Raw genomic sequence first — 21,986 nt, 5'->3', positions numbered from 1 at the left:
TTTGCCTCAGTGATGTTACTGTTATAACAACCTGTTATAAAACAACTGGTCTGCTACAGGACCCGTAAGATTGTAGGACTCGTAAGATGACGCTCTTGACAATAGATCTACAACTAGGAACATACATAGTCAGTAAATATGTTTTTTTAATTAAATAAAGGATTTTATCCTTTTGAGTGCATTGTGGTTATTTACAGTAAACACTTTGTGTGACAGGGTCCCAGTATACCCCTGTACCCACTCCGTTGTGGGGTATATAATATGGCTTCTAGATTCTACCACAACCCCCCGAACAAAACCCCATATCATCTAATAGTATGTGAAAGTAGACTGTTGACTGTAGACTCTATGATGAGTAAAACATTGGGGACTGGTTAGGTACAGAAAGGGGTTCTGCATGCTCCCTGTCCCTTCTCCCAGGCTACGCAGCTGATAAGAGTCTGGTTGAAATGTAACATTTTTATAATGTACATGTAAAGTTTTAATGCACACCCAATCATGCTTGTTAAAGAATTTCATTTTCAATTTTGCCCAAAAAGCTACATTAAAAAGACCCTCTCATGCTATTTTTTTCTGATTTGGTACATTTTTCCAATAGCTGTGTCTGACACCCCATGCCTTTTCTTTACAGTAGCTTTGCTTATTAGCTCTAACATTTTCTAGAATTTAACTGCAAGAATTGTCTCCTATAGACCTTAGTGAGGTTCAAAGCAGTTTTTCTAGAAAAACCCAGGCAGATTCACTCATCTCTACTAATTATTTCACTACTGCTAATTAATCAATTAAAGACATCCAAGAGACTCTTCCCATGTATTGAATACTCATATACTAAAAATATTACATGCTGAGCATGTTTCTGCCGAGTGACACCATTAGACTCTTATTGATGATCAATGAACGTGTATTCTTTTCATTTAGTCCAGGGTAACATCCTGCAATATAAACCCAGATATAGAGAGAAATATGTCTAGAGTTTCTGCTCCTTTTTAAGAGGTTATGATATCTGTTCATAGGATGATTGTGTATAGGTGACAATACTGTACGTATTATAAGGAGACCAATCGCTAAAATCTCATATATAATATTCCAAAATGAAATATTCACATTCTTAATTCTGAAGCATTATGATAATATTTGGCGATCCAGCAACTGATGTTTATCAGACACCTCCTAATATAGGGTAACAAATGTTCTCCTGCATTGTTCCCCTGTTACATGGAACCCCAATGGAGACTACATAAAGATTATGATAATATGCAATAAATGATGAATATGAGATCTAATTAGTGTATTATTTTCAAAAATGTTAATTGTTTGTTGTACACATGCCTTTAAAATATTTGGTTTAAATTTGGTTGGTCGCGTATAAAAAAATAAATCTGTATCCTTGTTTATAGACATGTGTTCATTACAGTGGTGAGATTTGTGTCATTTATTTTGGATTTAGCTTTAGCATAATAAGAAAGCTAAATACTTTTTGACTAGGGTAAGCCTTTGCTGTTAGCATACTTATTGATTGTGGCACACATGCAAGATATCAGATTTCTGGACATTATTTTTTATGATCGTTTCCAGGGACAGGAGAATGAATAAACACTGTACACACAGCACTATTCAGTTCTATGAAGAGGGCAGGGAGGAGAACAAATGAGCAGCACCCTGCTGTGCTCTCCCTCATAGCCATCCCTACTCAGTGACTGATATTTTCACATTGATAAATGATGTTGGGGGACCATTGTGAACATGCTAGATCATCTCGGGTGACAATTATCTAGGGTGTGCACACAGTATTACCCTTCTGCGAGCACCCTGCAGCAGGGACACCATCATAATTTCTTGGCCTATACTGGGTAAATTTCCTAGGCCCCCCTCTCCCATATATAAAAGTTCCAATGTTGCAAAAAATTATTAAGTGGTTTCCTCTTTTCAGGGATTCAAGTGCCAACCCCAGTGGGTGATAAATTTCATCCAAGCTCAATATAAAAAGCAGGAGCATTTTTGGCAAGTGTATGTATTCAAAATGAAAGCAACATAAGCAAAATTAAAAAATAGTTCATTTTAAGCAATTTTGGTTACTGGTCCACTTGAGGAAAATGGGGGAACCAAACTCAGCACTAGAAAGAGAGTCTCCTAATTAATTAGGTACTAATTATCCATACTCCCTGAAAAAGGGGGGGGTAAATAGTGAAAATCAAGGTTGTCTTTGGTTCCCGATGCGTTTCGCCGACAAGGCTTCTTCAAGGGAGGTAGAGACTGAAGACTATAGCTGTTGCAAATAAATCAACACAAAGTATCAGTCAAATATTTGTAAAAATTAACATTTCACTGTTTCTTAGGCTATGTAGACACGTGCAATAATTGTCGTTGGAAAAGATCTTTCACAATCCTTTCTAACGACAAATGACTGCACCATGCATGAAAGAGTTGTTAGGAAATGCTCTGTCTGGCGACTCCGTGCTGTGCACCATCGCAGTAATAAACACGGTTTGTTCTGTCCAGCGATGTCATTTGCAGCAGTCAGGAGAACTAAGATTTAGTTGTGCAAGCTGATGTATTTTTGGCATCCCCAGCATCCATTGTTGGGCTCCGCACAGCTGAAGGGAATTCTAGAGACCGATTGGCTCCTGACTCGGTCCTGCCCTGCTATTGGCTGCTGGGACATTAAAGCCTCTCTGCTCCCAGCCACCAGTGCCTGTTATAGCGTCTGCTGGGCTTACATGTGCTAGAGTGATTTTGAGTGTTCTCTGTTACTGACCTTTGCCTGTTCCTGATATTCTGTTTGAACTCTGCCTGGACCGACCTTTGCTTGTGACCGTGACTCTGCTTGTGCCCTTCCCTTTGTACCTTGCTTGGTGGACTGATTTCCTCTGTTTTGACTTCGTCTTGTTTCTGGATTTCCTGATAATTCTGTACTCTGTATTTGTGGGCTTCTGGTCAGCTGGTAGCCTATCTTCAGACACCCTACCTTGCACACTAAGTCCTGAGGGCAACTGAGTGCTGGGAGACGCAACCAGTCTCCCGAGGCTGAGCGGGGGCTGCTATAGGTGAAGACTGCGGCGATAGATTGGGGGGCTGGTATCTGGAGAATTCTGCTACTGACCAGGGCCTTACATGAGTGCTTTACATACATCACTGTTCTGCTCTATGGAGACGGGAGAATGACAGAGCGGCACCCCGTTGCGCTCTCCCCCCCTTCACTTCCATTACAATCATTTAATGTACATGGATCCGCCAGGACAGTCGTTCGGACGATGGACGACAAACACTGTACACACGCAAGATTCTCGTCCGATATCAGCCCTGAAATGATTATCAGATGGCAACCATTGCACTTGTGTACCCAGCCTTAGTGCTGCATAAGTATTTAATACAGATAACGTTTTATTTCATTTGGTCCTATATGCATAAGAAATAATGAATAACACATTAGATTTTATCCATCAAAGGATGTTCAAATTGAGAATGGGATATATTGAATATTGAAGTCCCAAAAGAATTTTTGATAAAAGTATGGGTCACTTACTTCCAATTGACAGGGAGGGGTATGTTAGGAGAAATGGTGGAGTGGTTGGAGGAAGAATATATTATGGGAACCTATCTTGGAAAATAATAATAGGTGTGAAAGAAGGGAGGGTTACAAGGGGGGGGAAGGTCCAAATAAATCAATAATTCAGTAAAATGTGCTATCTGGAAATATGTATGTGCCTCTGACCATAAAATATTTACGTAGATAATTTATAGTTGTATATTGTACATTTCCTATCAGGTTTAGTGCTGTATGTAGTAAGAATGCTTGTATGTAAATGTTGTGTTTAAAGTTTGTAAGGCAATGGGATTGGAGATAGGAAATGTTATAATGAAAGTGTTGACTGAAAGGGATTTAAGAAAGGTGAAATGAGGCACACAGAGGGTTAATCAGGTGAATATGAATGAATCCCCTGGGGAATCAGAGGTTGCTACAGGCTGACTCCCCTTTTAAATAGGAAGATATTAGGATATAAGATGATAATAAGAAGCAGTGGGATGCATGGCTTAGATCTCACACTTTCACCCTTTACCTGCTGTCAGCTCAAGTCCTGATGATAGGGCCACATTGCACATGTGTAGATATGGTAAAAGAATTTGCAACCAGTATCCGAGTGGCCATCGCCATACAGGGGACAGAAGCCTGCAAGGGGGTTGTGTTATCGTCTTCTCATTGCAAAATCACCAGAAAGAAAGCGCTGCAAGCCAGCAGAAAGGGGGAAAGGGAAAACACAGATCACAAAGGGAAGTACAAGCTGGCGGAGGAAACGGAGAGGGAAAAGATGTCAGAGGAGAATATAAAACAAGATTTTTATAGGGTTAATGGAGAATAAAGCATTGGGATTATAATAATTGTTATTATCCAGTATTTTTATATCACCGCCATTGTACACAATGCTTTACAAAGTCCATATTCATGGTAATCAAAAGGTCAAAAAATATATAAACCAACATACAAATCTAAATACAGAAATGTAAATACAATTATTATTATTAAACAGTATTTATATAGCACCAACATATTATGCAGTGCTGTACATTAAATAGGGGTTGCAAATGACAGACAGATACAGACAGTGACACGGGAGGAGGAGAGGATTCTGCCCTGAAGAGCTTACAATCTAAAAGGTAGGGGAAGTAGCACAATATAAGACTAGTAGAGGAAAGTACTTCAAGATAATGTGTGTGTATATATATATATATATATATATATGTATATTATATAAGTAGCATAGGGAAGTAGCATACTAGTACTTCAATAAAATGTGTATATATATATATAATAAAATATATATATATATATACACAGTAATATGTAATATTAACATAGCAAAGGGGGAAAAGAGGCAAAATATTTTAGCTCTATCATGCAAAAGTGTCCTAANATTTATATAGCACCAACATATTATGCAGTGCTGTACATTAAATAGGGGTTGCAAATGACAGACAGATACAGACAGTGACACGGGAGGAGAGGATTCTGCCCTGAAGAGCTTACAATCTAAAAGGTAGGGGAAGTAGCACAATATAAGACTAGTGGAGGAAAGTACTTCAAGATAATGTGTGTGTGTATATATATATATATATATTATATAAGTAGCATAGGGAAGTAGCATACTAGTACTTCAATAAAATGTGTATATATATATATATATATATATATATATAAATATATATAATTAAAAAAAAATATATATATATATACACAGTAATATGTAATATTAACATAGCAAAGGGGGAAAAGAGGCAAAATATTTTAGCTCTATCATGCAAAAGTGTCCTAAAATAGTAGGTAAATATACATGTGTCATGATTTGGGATTAGGCTTCAGTATATATATATATATAAATATATATATGTATATATGATGCAGGGACTTGTAGTTTTCTCTGGCAGATAGCTATAAATATTTAGAGACAGAGGAGAACCTATGCATAAAATAATTATTTTTCATAACCTAAATCACATGTTCCATGTTTTAATAACCCAAATCCCCCCTCCCCAGTCCCCTTTGTGCAGCTGATGTGTTCTTCCATGGCACAGGAATATTTGGAGGTTTGCACCTTTAAGTGAAGCTCCCCCTCTCTCCGCTCTGCAATGTCTGTGAGTAGTGGTTAAGTGAATTCAGCTTTTTATGCATTGAACCTATGCAGCCAGAGAAGGAAGCGGCTGCTTTTCCCACGCTCTGCCCCAACGTCTGGCAATGCCGAGGAGCCTTGTGCGGTGCGCTAACCCCCTCTAGCGCCCAGCGCAGCCTGTGTGACCTCCAGCGCAGAGCCTCCCGTGTGCCTGGCTATCCTTGGACAGCACACATCGCTTCTCTGCTGCCATTGCTGCTGCTTTAACCATTCCATGGCCAGGGAGCTCATTTCTCCATGCTTGGAATATGACATGTCCTGTCTGCAACCTTGAGCGCTGATTCCCTGGGGTGTGCAGGAGGAGATGGAATTTCCCTGCCACTGACAGTGCTGGATGAGGATGGGTGGAGGGGGATGGGGGCTCCTCCATGTGAAGGGAGTGTCCTGCGAGGAGCCATCAAACTTTCCACCTGCAGCCCCAAGCTCAGCCCTGGAGGTCTAGTGACTGATGGCTGGGTGGTCAGCAGCGCTCATCCACTGATCCTCAGCTCAGGCATCATGCCAATACCTCACACCGTCTGTGCACTCAGCCAGGCTGCTACATAGCGAACAAACACAGCGATCCTCAGCATCAGTCACAGCTGCAGACCAGACTTTGGAGGATCTGCATGTCCATCGCCTCTGGAGGTCTCTCAGCTTCATGTAGCCATCAGTGGCCACATCAGACCTCATCCGGTCTTCAGGGGCCAGGGACCTCATCCAAACCAACAGTTTATTACACATCAAGATGAAGCTGAACATCACCCTTGTACATCAGACTCAGGTGCCAGACACAGCTCTGCACAGCGCTACCTGGAGCGTCTAGCCGGGGACCAGCGGAGCTTCCATAGGAGCGACCAAGTGGGGCTTCAGCTTGACATCTTTGGGCTGCAGAGCATAGACTTCCAGAGCTGTCATATGGTCGGGTGACTCCTTCAAGACTTCTTCCTATAGTTGGGGATCACCTTTAGGATTTCCAGATCTGTCTTCTGGTCGGGTGACGCTTTCAGGACTTCCAGAGTTTTCAAATGGGTGGGGGACACCTTTCAGATTTATCTTCTGGTTAAGTGACACCTTTAGGACTTCCAGAGCTGTCTTATGGTTGGGTGACACCTTGAAGACTTTAAGAGCTGTCTTTTGGGTGGGAGACACCTTCAGGACTTCCAGGGCTTTCTTATAGTTGGGTGACACATTCAGGACTTCCAGGGCTTTCTTATAGTTGGGTGATACCTTCAGGACTTCCAGTTCTGTCTTTTGGTTAGGTGACACCCTGAAGATTTCCATAACTGTCTTATGGTTGGATGACACCTTCAGGACTTCCAAAGCTTTCAAATAGTCGGGGGACAACTTTAAGACTTTCAGAACTATCTTCTGGTTGGGGGACACCTTGAAGACATCCAGAGTTTTCAAAAGGTTGGGGGACACCTTCAGAACTTCCAAAGCTGTCATATGGTTGGATGAACCCTTCAAGACTTCTAGAGCTCCTATATGGTTGGATGTCCCTTTCAGAGCCCAAACTGGATCACTACCTATTCAACCCATGGAGAGTCTAGAGACAAGGTAGAGTCAAAGAGTAACTTTTATAGTAGTAGTTGGTGTGATCACTTACAGACCAGTCACTTTTACCTGCAGCATAATGCAAGAACAATGACAGGATCCTGGATTTTATCTTTTTTTTTATAAAGCATTTTTATGCACATGGACGATAGTAACATTGTGTTCTTCCCAAGGAGGGTAAAGTAAATTTGCCCAGGAAAATAGAAGTGTACTGCTATTTTGCACAAAGACATTTTGCGATCTGATCTTTTTATTACCTCTAGTTGTGGGGGTTCGGTCTTCCGTCACGCCCCCGCGGATCCTTCCACTGGGATTGTATTGGTTTGTTAATTCTGCAAAGTAGAAGAGCTGGAGCGGTGTTCAGTGCTTGAGAAGAGACATGGAGCCGTGTGATGGGAGAACTCTGTTAGTGAGGGTTTATTTCTTCCTTCCTATTCTCTCCAAGTTCTTAGTCAGCTCCAATCACTTTTCTGACAACCAAGGTAAGAATCATTGGTATTGTATGGATGTTGATAAATATGATGATCACTGTTTAGTAGTAAACCTGTTTAGTTAAACTCACTTTATTGTGTTTACATTGACAGATATTATGTGGTGTTTACTATATTTTACAAAATAAACATTTTCAATGGCTGCAGGAGCTCAGCCAACCCACATAAACCATAAAGAACTCTTCCACCAGCATTTTAAATGGGTGGAAAATTAACTTGGAACTTCAATAAAAATGTAGATTTCTGGAAGGAGCTATTTGCATCATAAGACACAAATGTAAATTTTATATAAACTATTTATTTTAAGAAACAGCACCATCATTAAAATACTAACAGAGTTTGTCTCCTGTGTTATTAATTGCTGTTGGCAAGAGCTGAGCATGTTTTAAGTATGAGTGATTCCCTGCAGGTGGTGGAATCCTCTGTCACAGTTGGAGCTTATTACAATGAATATTATTGACTTTCTAGGTCCATATGCTATGACTTCCTGGTTAAGACGTGCAAAGCTCGCAGAGTCAATACAAATTTCTATTTTATTCTTACAGCTTGATATCATGCTGTAGTAGACTGTCTCTGGCTCACAGATTTCAAAAAAGTCAAAGGTTAGTCTTAGTCATAGGTTAGTCTTGTAGTCTAATGTGAATACAAAGGCATCCGGGATGTACACAGTTTATGGAGAATTATTTATCTGTATTATAAATTATATGGATAGAGCTGACTTTACAGGGGGATAATCGAATTTTACATTTTGTAGTCAATATAGATCATGCCCATGCTTTCTTCTGCAATGTATATATGTATATATATATATATATATATATATATATTATATAACTTAGTGCATTGCTTACGGTTTGGTTTACTATACCATTTACTATCCAATTATCTATCTATCTATCTATCTATTTATCTTTCTATCTCTCCTGTATTTATTTCTTTCTCTGTATCTATCTATGATGTATTTTTAGTTTAACATTGATCTGTGTTGGCCGTACACACCAAAGAAGCACACAAGTAAAAAAAAGATCTTATATAATGTACCTGTAGCCTTTCTAATTCTTAGGCCTTCAGCATATCTGCATTGGATTATCCAAATACTGATCAAGTCTATGAAGTTATGTGTATTAAATTTATATAGCAGTAACATACAAATTAATATAAACAGCAATATATTACAGAACATTACATTAACCTTTCAGTACATGATAACAAAGGGTTAAGGAAAAGTAAATTATATATATATTATTATTATTATTATATTTATAATATATATATATATATACACATATAATATATATATATATGCGGAAGAATAAATAATGAAAATGACAAAATGTGCCATTTCCTAGTGTATGTTTCAGAAATGTAGCTGCGGACAAAATTTAACTTTTACATTTTTCTACATTGCTGTTAGTAAGATCCATGATGTATGTGACAGGTGTTAAATAGCTGAGCCATTGGCTTATTGACCAACTTGTGTTATTGCACGGACTGCGCATCCTGTGTAATTGCAGGCATTACTTGTCTCTACTGTGACAATAACTTTGTTGGTTCACATTAATAAGAATTCCTAATGCTGGTCTTGCTTGAGGGATGATCACATTTACTTATTATGTATTGGTGATAAATACCTAAGCCACAGAGCGTATGGAAAACTGTTTAAATCAGGGGATTTTGGATTCCTTAACATTGGTGTGTTTTACATTGTTTAGTTTGATTAATATTGTAACCTGTAACGTTTCCGAATAGAGTTGATGCCGGATTACAGGGCCTATTATTGCCTAGCAATGTGAATGATGAGAGTTGTATACCTGGTGATTTCAGGATACTCCAGGTTATGTGTTCATTGTTCTATGCAGAGTGTGAAATGTTATATCTTACAAATATATACCATTAAGAATGGATTACATGCTTTGTAATTTGAAAACATCACTATAAAATGGTGTATTGATGCACACAACAAGACTTTCCTAGTAAATCAATTTGACAAAACACTATAAGCAGTAAAATTGTACACTTAAACTGTAAAATTACCCAGCGCATTGCCTAAATAGATGTTTCACCAGAGTAATCTTACAGTAAATAGATGTATCTGTAATGTACAGAAAACTCAATTGCTTTTTTTATATTTTCCTAACTAACAATTTAGAATTCTGCGCTGTTTTTTGGTATTTCATATGGCTAGATAAGAACTGCTGATGATGAATAGAAATGACCAATGCAGGTGTCCTTATCAGGTTTTGCTTAGTTTTGTTTAATGAGATAGATTCTGATTGGTTGCTGTAAGTTTCTGTACTTTGCAAAACAAAAATATTGAAAGATACCACTGAGTTAGTGTGCAGTTTTCCAGTTCAGCAACCAATCAGAAAGTTTCTATAAACTAAATACAGCAAATTTACATTCGGTTGCCATAAGTTGTGGCAGCTGGGATATATTATTTCTTGCACTGTTCCTTCATACATTGTCAGATAATTGTACAAAATACAGAATAAAGGACGACAATCGGCATTGTTCATAGTCCTATGGTCATCAGTACTCTTTTCTCCTGTGCACTAATTCTCATTTGCCTTGAGATAAAAAGATGCCATGTACAGCAGCTCCTTGCAGCAGTTGCTTATTGGTTGCTATTGATTACAGAGTATTGAACTATGCCTTGTATATATTATACCTGTCAATGTGTTAAGCCAAGCAAATAACGCCTTTTGTTGCCTAATTTGATTGTGTTTGGTTATGCTTATTGCTCATTGATATATATCAGCAGATTATCCAAAAACTTGGCATCGGGTATCCGATATGTCACACCAGCCAAAAGTAAAACTTCTCCGTTTGATGATATTATCTGATGGGCTTTGGAAAAAGAGATTGCACATTACTGGCTGGTATTGCTTTTATATGCCAAGTTAAGCAGACCATTAAATTAACTCCAATTAAAATAACTGTCTATTCGGATTTCATACAACTCAGAATAGATTCAGATACATTAACAGCAGGCGTAATAAAGAAATGGTCCCAGACTCAAACAACATAATAAACCATTCTAAACTACAAAAATATCAGTGACACTCTTCAACATAAATGCAGCCAAAGGTCAGTAAAATCCACAGTATTTTTAGTTGTTTAAATTCATAAATTAAAAAATCACTTCCATTATTGCTTTTATGTAAAACTAGAAAATAATTTTCTTACTTTGATGCAATATGAATCTCACTATTTCTCTTTAAGGACTTTTAAGTGGAAATCTTTTGGTCTATCAATCCTTTGAGCATTGAACAGTATTTAGATGGTAAATACTGAAAATAAAAATGTCTTATTCCTTCACATAGCCCTCGATTTTACCAAATTTAGCTTTCCTAGAGTCCAAGACCATGATGTGTCTTTTTATATTTGCCGGTTAATTGCCATATGATGACATGATGGCCATATTTTACTGAAAACTAGTATTAGCTGTCATGCTGATCCCTAGGTTTTAGTACTTTCTGAGTTGATGACTTTTTATATCTTGACGTATTTAAGGCAGGGACAGCCAGGCGATTGACATTATCAACAAGAGGTTAGCAATGGCAGCCTCTAATTCTATATCTTTCCCTTAAAATACTCCTTTACCCAGGACCACACTGAGTATGGAATTTTTTATAGTAGAATTATTACTTTTTTATGTATCCATGCTAAATCAAAGATGCTAAACAGTTTAGGTAGGAGATGTGTTGCATTGATTTAGTTTAATACTTGCAAGCTAAGAAAATGAGCCATATGGTCTGAAGACTCAACATCTTCTTCCCTATAGACCAGCTTTGTGCTCACATTGTATATAGAATACAATAGATTTCCACATTGCTTTCATTTCTCTTCTAGATTTGTTTCCGTTAATATAAAAAAATGTGGATGTCACTATGTTACACTTCTAAAGAACCAGTTTTTTTGGTTTATGGTACCATAGTGGAGTTGTCATCTAAAGTAGCCAATTTTGATAGAACAATTAGGATAGCAATTTTTAATGCACCCTACATATTAATAAAAGAGCAACGAAAGGGCTTCTAATTTTGGTAAGACATCTGAACTGTGCTTGGTTAGCAAAACATGATTGAAAATTCACCCTTGTCTTATAAAGTGTGTTTGTATCTCTATAGACTTAAATTCTCTTTGCTTTAATGACCTGGAGTTCTCGGAGATCAAAACTAGCATAGGTGACAATTGTATTTTTGCCTTGGTGCCTTAGATTTTTTTTCCCTGCTATGTAGTAAAATGGGTATTTTTGCACAGGTGTGCCATTGATTGAAAAAGTGATATATTAATGTGACATTGCTCTCCAACCTGTAATACATCAAAACATTTTTTTTCTCATGTTGTGGTTTCGTGTTGCCGTACATCGCGTACAGAACTAATTAGGGAGAGCGTATATGTCTGAGCTGAGACGCTGTGACAGGTGTGGTATCTGTACAGATGCGTCCTCAGATAGGAATATAATTTAATACCATTTTCACAATGGAGATTTTGAAAACAAAAGCAAAATCAATACAAAAATAAGCTTTATTAAATGCTGACATTTAGCACCATATATCTTGAATGTCAGAATGTCAAAAAGTAAGTAATATTTGACTTTTCAATGACTGCAAGCTGATATCGTCAAAATTAATACTTTAATATTCCTTACATTTTTTAAAGGTTACAGATCAATGTTACTTCAAACTCACAGAGAGTGGAAAATGGACATACACATAACCGCCATACATCTGTTTATTAATATAGATGGTGTGCTTCATGGCCGCTGATAGAAAGTCAGAATTCTGAACTAAGGCAGGTAAAACTTACAATGGTTATACAAAATACAGTAAAAAATAGGAATGCAGTGGAGTTCTGTACATTCATGTTTTATTGAAAGGTTTCTGAGCAGTAGAAAGGAAAACATACAGTCATTGCATTGATTTACTATAGAAGAGAATTTTCATCTTGTAATAGTAAAGCTGGGTTTGCTTGAAGTGTATCTAAACCCAAGAATAAAAAATGTATTGCAACTTGCCAGTTCATGTTCACCTGGTGATTTTGCCAGTGACACTTTACTTTCATAGGGAGACAACTATTGTTTACTCTGCTGTATCTACGTAAGGGCAGCATCGTCATCCTAGAATGGTAATGTGATAGGCAGCCCAATGGCCATCTAAAGTGGCTTGTATGTCAGGCTGACAATACTGCTGCCAAGTTGGGTACAGTGGCCTAGTGTTGTCAGCCTGCATCAGGATCTCCAAGAAAGAAACAGATTCACATAAAGCAAATGACTTAAAAAAAACTATATACAGTATAATATCCAAACACAAAAGGCCATACCTTCAAGGACAATAAAAATTTATGCATTTAAATATTCCTACATATAGCGTCTCCCCAGAGGCAGCGGTTCCCTGGCATGAGATTGTGGTAAATGCAAGTGCAGCTTTATGGCCAGTGTTAACCTAGCCTTAGACATGATGCCAAATATACTGTTGAAAAGATTTGAAAAGGTAAGGGTAACCAACTTCCTCTTACTTTTTAAATATTGCCGCCCCAAAAGGTTAATCCAATAAAAAGTAGTTTCAAAAGAATGAAAGAAAGCTGTTTTTATTGTACATGACGTTCATACAATTCATTTCGGATAACATTAAATACATAGAATGGTGCGAAAGGTCATCCCCATTATTAAAAATCATGGGGAACATTACCAATTACCTATACAAAGATTGATCCCCAAATTAGTTATAAACACAAAATGGTCACATAGCGTTCGAAATTCAGGACGCGTTTCGCTTTGCAACTTCTTCAGGGGATAGTTGAGAACATTAATTGTTAGTGACCAATCAGATTACGTCATGGTACAGGCAGAAGTTCCAATGGAATAAAGTGGAATCCAAGTATGGAAGGAGTAAGCAAGGTGACAACAGAGAGAGCAAGCTTGTAAAAGACAGAAGGCTGACATTTGCCCTTTACAACAGCAGAAGTGCTTGCTCTCTCTGCTGCCATGTTGGTTATTTCTTCCATACTGGTTGTGTTATCTAACTGCAATAATTCCACATTCCACAAATTGTTAAAAAAACATTTTCTCCATGAAACTGCAAAAACTGCACATTGCTTCGTCTTATCCTCAGGATCGGACTTCACTAGATATTAAGTTTGTATAGCTCTAAATATTCTAGATATTTCAAAATCCTTCACTAATAAAGTTAGCTAGGAAAGAGAAATGAAAGCAATAAGAGCAATTTTCATTTTAGGTTTACATTTTAAAGCAAAGCTGTAGCCATAAGGTGCCCATAAATCTAAACATATTTTGATGACAGTCTAACTCTGCTTCTGCCAATGCGCATGTAAATTAGTCCACATTTCTGCCTGTATTTGTTAGAAAACAGCAGCGCTCTATAACAATTGCACAATGTGCTGTCAGTGTTAAACTGTATAGTGTCCACTGCTCCTCTTCCTGGACACAAGGAAGAGGAGTAAAAAAAAAGATACCTGCATTTGCAATACCACACATGCAACAAATGCAGAGACCTCATTGTCCTGATGACAGACGAGGGATCATTAGGTCACATGACAAATTAAAGTCCTTGATGCTTTTGAGAAGCGCACCATGATTTGCCTCATCCGCATGCAGCTGTATGCAAAAATGGTTCCTAAACTCTCTCATTCACTTGAATAGGGGAGGTTGGGATCACAGTTCAGCCTGCAGCAGAATAGTCTGAAAATCACCCAAAACAACCCAATGAAGTTGAAAGTGTAAATGTATTCTATCACACAAATGTAATGTGAGAAAAGCATTCATTCCCATTAACAGGTTGGCAGATGGGGTAATTTTCACTCCAGACTGTTTGCTTTAAATAACCAACCAGGTATGGCAAATTTTCAATCTCTCAAAGTATAAGTGTACCTTTGTGATAAGAATGAGAACCGAGTGGCATATTGCTCGACATACCTGGTTGATTCAATGCTTTCAAGGCCAGAAGCCATAAAATGATGGTTTCTATACAGCAAAATCATTCAGTGAACTGTAAGAAAGCATGAGCTTACAAACAAATACACAGAGGAAAGCAATTGTAGAAAGCTGGAATCTCCTTAGAATATCTCATGAGATCATCTGCCAGTGGTAAGCAAGCAGGTATCTGCCCCCTCCTAGTAAGTAAAAATCCTTTAATTAAATAAAATATAAATATACTGTATACTGGCTGGCTTTATAAATAAAGTTTATTATTGTCCCCAAGGGGTAAAACATTGCCAATCACCTACCCCAGTGATGTAATCCAGGTCAATCGCTATGTTTTAACAGTGTAATCCAAATAAATTACAGTGATTTATCACCCAATATGTAAATGTTAAACCCCCTTTACTTCATGACATTTTATAGATGTAATGATACCACGTTGACTACAGTTTGCTGGTGACTTTGTTGCCCTCACAAGTTATTCTCCAAAGTATATTTGTCACATGGACTTGTATACAGGAATAGGGAGCGGGTGAACCGTTGCTGCCCTCTCTTTCTTTGTTACCCAGTCTGCATGCCTGAGTAAGAGTCTGGTTGGAATATTAACCCCATGACATTTTTTCTTTCTTTTTCATTTGAATAATTCTAATAATAAAACTCCATACACAAATTTGCAGCATTCCCCAAGTGTTTTTAATTAAGCAAATAAGGTAAATTGTGCATTTTCAAATCACACACAAAGACCATTTCTCTGCTGTACAATATTCTTTATGATTAGTATTATTTTTTTATTGGTATATGTCAACCATGGCAATGCCCAGCTTCTAGGCTAAGAGTAGATTGCCTATTAGTCCCCAAATGAGTAGTATCTACCTAAAAGAAAAGATTTTCCTCTAAATGGATGTGTTGATGGGGTTTGCTACTAAATTTGGATTAACTGAATATTGAGACAGTCAACCTTTGTTGAACCGAACCAGGGCAGATTCACTTATCCCTAAAGCCAGCAGAATGACAAGCTATGCAAAAAATAAATAGAGTTTAATATTATCAGAGCACAGACCACTTCAAGAAAGAACAACTTTGAACAAGTTTACAAACAAGTAATAATTTGCAATTTATTATTGTGTCATCTGTCCCATAGATTGCGGTGCAGTAAAGCAAAACCATAGTGTAGTGAAGGAAGCAGAAATTGTCCATGTTGTTGCCAAATTTGAGTGAGTAGTACACAGCAGAAACAAACGATTTTGAAATATCTATATACATGGTATTCTCTATACAATAAGCTGGGATGGTGATTTATTTCCAGTTACATCACTTTTTTATAACAAATGAAGACCAGGGAGAGCTGTAGTCACATTCTGAAAATAATCACTGTGGCTAATAGCACAGGGGCTGTAGCAATGTGTATTGAACCTTTTTAAAATACTAATTTATAGAGAAGATTCCATTTATTTTAATGCAAATACACTACATACCCTTTAAAGAAAATCATATCCTATGGAAAGCAGTATCACGGTGTTATAGAGCAAATGAAACCTTACAGAAATGACTTTACTATTTTAAGGCTTGTGCTGCCATCATCAGTGCAGAATTGGCCATTTTGGCACTTTCAGTTCTCATCCTAAACCCTATGGCCGAAAGTTGAGTCAGAGGTCTCAGCTATGCCGCAACTCTGCAGAGGATTATATAAAATGTCTGTGACTATTCACAGATTCAGCAGAAATAGAAAGTTTAATCTGATTAAAACTTCTCTTCATGGGAAATATAATACAGCTCAACACATCCCAAATGTAGTATATCATTACAAATAGAAATATAGAAGAAGCAATAAGAGATTTACAGTATATCAGTTTTATATTAGCTGATACATAATAAGCAGCATGTATGTGATTGTGTGATGTGTGAGCCAGGCTCCCTGTCCACAAAGCAAATACTGAACCTGGGTAATGTTTGAACATGGTGCCAACCTTCTGGGAAGAAAAGCTAATAAAGACATTGTCAGGGGATTTATTGCAATCTGTATTGGGGGTAATAATCATCTTTAACCCAGACTACATTTGCAGCAAAGGAAGTCAAAGAGAAGTAATAACACCCAAACTATGAGTATGATTCAGGATAGTAATGCTAGATTAGCATGGCAAGCTATGCCCCCCTCCATCAGAAAAATTTATGCATGTTAAAAAAAAATAAATTAAAGGGGAGAATGGGTTGTAAAATTTTACTCTTACCGGGAGCTTCCAGAATGAACTCCCGCTGACCCTAGAAGCTCCTTCCCCCGCGGTTCTTTCAAACCAACCAACTTCTGCGCATCACTCCCATAAGACTCCCTGCTAAACCACCTTGGTTTACCTCCTTCTAGGGCTCATTCCGCTCACTGTCATGGAGACCCTTTGTACATTGCATGCCTCTATTCCTGCCTTTTACTTTTTAACACCAATTTGCAATGGAAAAATCAGCAATTGTCAGACTTAACGTTTAAAAGAATCATGTGCCAACAGAAATATCTAGTCTGTCCCCGTGGTATCCTAAAAATGCAGTGTAGAATATTTGTTTAGCTCTCTGACATTTTGCCATAAAGCTATATCAACTCGAAGAAATAATATTAAAATATATTGCCTATACATACCCAGACAACCAGTGATATTTTAGCTGTTGTACTTCATTCAACATATGGTCACTTCTAAACAGAAGGAAGCCTGTAAAAAAAAAAGAATGTACCTATGTTGATATGTTGCCGGCCTCTGTTGCAAGTTACCCCTCGCTGCACACAGTGGTTCTTCCTAATGGCTTGTCCATCCTATGGTATTATATGATCCAGTGGAAGGGACCACAGTGTGTAACGGGGGAGCGGATATTCAACTCAGCCGGAAGTTTGTTATACATACATCATCTGGAGAATGGTGAATAGAATTGCAACACATCAGCTGCCAGAAATAAGGATTTTTAGTCTTTAAAGACTGCCTCTGCTTAGAAGATAAGGCTAATTAACTCCAAAAGGAAAAGTAAAGTTGCAAAATACTCAGCATATGTAAATGTCAGTTCACAAACAGTGCAAAATGTCATATTAAAAGCCAATTGTGGTTGCCATGGGCTACATTTACCCTTTTACTGTCCTGGTTTATTTTAGATTAAGATTAAGATTAAGATTTAAGATTAAGATGGTATTAAGATTACCTTAATACCAAACCAGATCACTTAACAAAATCTATAGTTACAGCTGGATGTGGGATTATAGCGTTTTACACAATGTACTTATTATTTATAAACTGCCAGCATTATTTCTTCTAGAAAATGTTTTTGACGGTAGGAGGTTGTCACCTAAATCCATGATAGACGCAGTTGCTTAGAGAGCAGACGCCTTGAACATTGAGTTATTTTTACAAATGTGTGGTCTGTATAAATATGTATATACATATTGCACGGATATATATTTATCTATAGATGACACTATGTTATGGAAGGAAACAGCATTCATTGCATTTCTCGGGTATATGCTATACATCTGTGTACTTGCAGTATTTTTCCTATATCACACCATCCAGTGCAAATGTCAGATATTTTCTCCCAAGTCCCCGTAGCCCCTGACTAAAAAAACACTTTTGGTGCATTTCACAGAACTTGTGGAAACAATATCTGGATCAATGTCTTGGTGTCATTTGCAGTCTTTCCATAAAAATACAACTGTTCCCATTAAAAATATTGTATTTTATGGTTGTGGTGTAATACCAGTTTTCACCAGCAGTTGAAATCTGGAAAATATATCTCTAAGGACAAGTATAGCCTGATAACTAGAGGAAATAGGCATGCTTTTGCACAGAAAAAGCAAGTTATAATGTTTTAGTATTTGCATCAAAGTATCTTATTAGAAGCTACCCATGTAAAATTTTTAACTTATAATACCTGTAATAATAACTCATTGGGGGTCCTTTTTTACAAAATCTTTTTGTTTTGTAATATGGAAGAGCTTTTTTTCTTATCATTATAATAAAAGCAAAAGTGACAAGAACATATTTACCTTTCAAAGGAGGAAGATGATCAGAGTATTCACATGTGGTTTTTGACCTTAGTTTTTTTAATCTTAATTCAGACTGTTGGGTGATTGCTTTAAAATAAAGATTCACTTCAGTTAAAGGCAAATTTCTGTTCACTTTGAATACCAGCCATGTAAAAAAGTAAACAGAAAATCCCTTTTCACTTCAATAAAGTAAATATTCACACAGTTTTTGTATGACGATTCAACTTCAAACAAGAGTAAGCCAGAGTCCAAATCTGAGCTTCATCAATATATTGTAGATATCTGTATAATATATGCTGTGATGACCAGTTTACATGATCATGTCAGTTTTGGGAGTGGTAGGTAGTCCAGGGTTTGTCGACCCTTTTAACATGAGGAAATCCTTGAAATATCTTTTAGGTCCTCAGGGAACCCCTTCTATAATTACTATATCCACAGCTCACAGTACATTAGTGTGGTGGTCCATAAAGAGAATGCTTCTTGCGTTGTTGGCTTCCACCCATACTGATAACCAAAAGGACCACTGATTTCAGTTAGAGAGTTTACTAATTGCTTATTGCTTAAGAAACCCTTAGCAAAACCTGGAGGAACCCTAGGGTTCTGCGGAGCCCTGGTAAAGAAACACTGGTGAAGTCTATCCCAGTTGACCAATGTTGGTTAAAACTTGAATAGTCATAAACTCTGTGCTAGGTGAAGCCTATATGCCAAAACTTATCATGCATACATTTGACACTCCAAATCTTTATAATTTTCTGATCTGTAACCCGATAGAATTGCATAGCTTTCCCCAACCTACCAATATTAAGTATTGATGCCAATGATGAATTTAGTGGATATTCGGGTCCACATGGCCTAAAAATTAGTTCTATACTAATAAAATAGTAAGGGCAATATTGATGCCTTGGTCAAGTATGACTTCTATATTCACTATAGGTATCAGTGAATCTTGACTGCAGTTCTTTTACTAAGTTGATGGTACCAACGGGACACTGCCGATATGTGAGCAGTTTGTGTTTGCTGCCATTTGTACATTCTGCCCAGCAATCATTACTAAAATCTTCCTCCTGTCTTCGATATTTCATTGTGACATGATGGCAGATTGATGAACTTGGGTTTCCTACAGGAATGCCAAATGTCTGTTGTTGAAGGACAGCTTGCTACCAGTTTATGAGCCATTACAGATTTTCTTCTGGTGTCCAAGCAGTTGCATGAATGGTTGCCTTGCCAAGAGTGCTAATAAAGCCTCAGTTTAAAATAAACAGAATACAAAGACTAGCATTTTTTACTTTTTTACTGAAAAAAATGGCCTTTCTTATTCTGATTTTTTCTTTTTGTCAAATTACCAGGTGCACAGGTTCACATTGGCAGTTGACAGATACTAGAATTTTGTTTGATCTTCATAGATCAGTGTGTCTTTTGACTAATCTTGTAAATCAATTTTAGCCATTTTCATTGCAGTTGTAATAGAAAGCAAAAATTGCTTAACAGAACATTTTGTTTTCTTTGTGTGTGTGTTTTAGGGGTTTAGGGTGACGTTTCCTTTCTGTAAATTTGCAAAGCTTATCTATTTCACTGTAGGAACAGGGAATTGGAGCTAGAGATGTCAATCCAATGTTCCTTCTAGCGTTAAGTTAATCTTTGTCTATCAGAATGCTAGCACATGCTAAATAGTCAACCACAACAGAAATATACCATCTGTCTAAAGGTGTCCATGCATGGGTAACACCCAAGAACTTGCTTACCGTATGAAAACTATAGACACGAGTCAACTGTGTTCCCAGGCTGCTCATAGATACAAAATAAACCAGTGGAAAGTGAAGATCAGGGTTTCCAAATGTCAAATAATGTTATAACTGAAAATTAATAGAATACAGTTTTGGTTGTGGTGGTTGGGGGGAGGTAATTTTGCGATGGATCCCCATGATTTGTAATTATGAACATTGCGCACATTCATTTTCCAAAGTGACAGTCTGCAGTCATTTAGTAAATCATCTCTACTGGATTCTGGAAATAAGAGGAATTCTCTAACAGAATAGGAGGAATGCAGCGTCATCCCAGCACGGCCAAGCAAGGTGACCAAAGATTGTCTGCAGCAGGAAAAAAAGAAGCACAGTGGCTCCCTGCACTGGAATGTGGATAGGTGAGTCAAGTGGATTTAGTTCCACTGGGAATGCTGGGCACAGATATCTATCAGAGGTAGTATGTCAATCAACAGTATGAAAACTACATTTTTTGGAATTAACATCTGTCTATTTACTCAAAAATGTAAAAAATGGCAATCATGTACCAGTTTCTCCTACAGCCTCCTATCAGATTCAACAATAACGAACAAAAGAAAAATAAAAAAAACTAGTTTATGATTCTATAGGAATTACTGATAATCGTTATTATTGTTGCTGAACTTTTCACTGAAGCATATCACGGTGTATAAATTCTTTTTTTGACTTTCTACCAGCTGCTGTCACTACGAATTTCTTCCAAAATAGGTTTTTACATTCCATTTAACCTCGTGTTATTAACCTATGGGGATCAGGCAAAAAACACTGGTTCAGGATCAGTGTTTGACTAATATATTCAATTCCGTAGTTTTCAATAGTTTTTCACTAGTTTCATCAAGTTTATTGCATCTAACATCTAATCTGTTAGAAATATCACACAGCATATGGCAACCTTTGGATTGCTGTCATGAAGGCTTCCTTTTAGATTAATAAATGATACAAAAACATATGTACATTCTTTGTATTTGTAAGTTTGTGTAAAGGTTTTAGCAATACTAATAGGTATGTCCTGATATGAAATATTGTGCTGATCATTAATATCACCAAGCAAAGGTTGTATACCAAGCAAAGGTTGTATACCAAGCAACATTTTTTGTGTGCAAACAGGACTTATACCATATATATATATATATATATATATATAAATCTTAGATCACAGTCATTGGGAAAGTACATGAAGTCAGCAATCAAAACAAAAAAAAAAATGGAAGTTCTGGTTGGAGTTGCATTTTAACCACCTGGGCATTTCACTGATGTCTAGATTTCTGTACCAAAAGCAGTACACTGTTTTTCATTACATTTTTTTTTTTAAATTGTAAACCTGTAGTTTACAGAAATATGTTCGAACAAGGGTCTAGTAGACATCATGAATATAAAAAAAGTTTGAAACACACAATCATGTAAAAAAAAAAAATATGTACTTTTAATAAAATTAAATAAAAAACACAAAAATCAGCTTAAACAAGAATACATAAATAAATCAAAAATACTGAAAATGCAATAATTCGGTATACTGTATAGTAATATAGTTTTCTAAAACACCTCCCTAGTGTCCGCCACATA

At 37.1% G+C, this 21,986-nt stretch overlaps 1 protein-coding gene across 1 annotated transcript in view; it reads left to right on the top strand.

Moving 5' to 3' along the window:
- Positions 1 to 5,665: 5,665 nt before the first annotated feature.
- EPHA6 (EPH receptor A6) overlaps positions 5,666 to 21,986 on the top strand; it is a 453,819-nt gene continuing 437,498 nt past the window's right edge. Inside the window, exon 1 of the mRNA XM_072431761.1 lies at positions 5,666 to 7,681. Within this exon, the coding sequence (XP_072287862.1) occupies positions 7,579 to 7,681 (103 nt within the window). The 5' untranslated portion in view covers positions 5,666 to 7,578. The remainder of the gene's footprint in view (positions 7,682 to 21,986) is intronic.

Source organism: Pyxicephalus adspersus, chromosome 1 (genome assembly GCF_032062135.1).
Source record: "Pyxicephalus adspersus chromosome 1, UCB_Pads_2.0, whole genome shotgun sequence".
Taxonomy (NCBI): Eukaryota; Metazoa; Chordata; class Amphibia; order Anura; family Pyxicephalidae; genus Pyxicephalus; species Pyxicephalus adspersus.
This window is presented reverse-complemented; position numbering and strand designations above follow the sequence as displayed.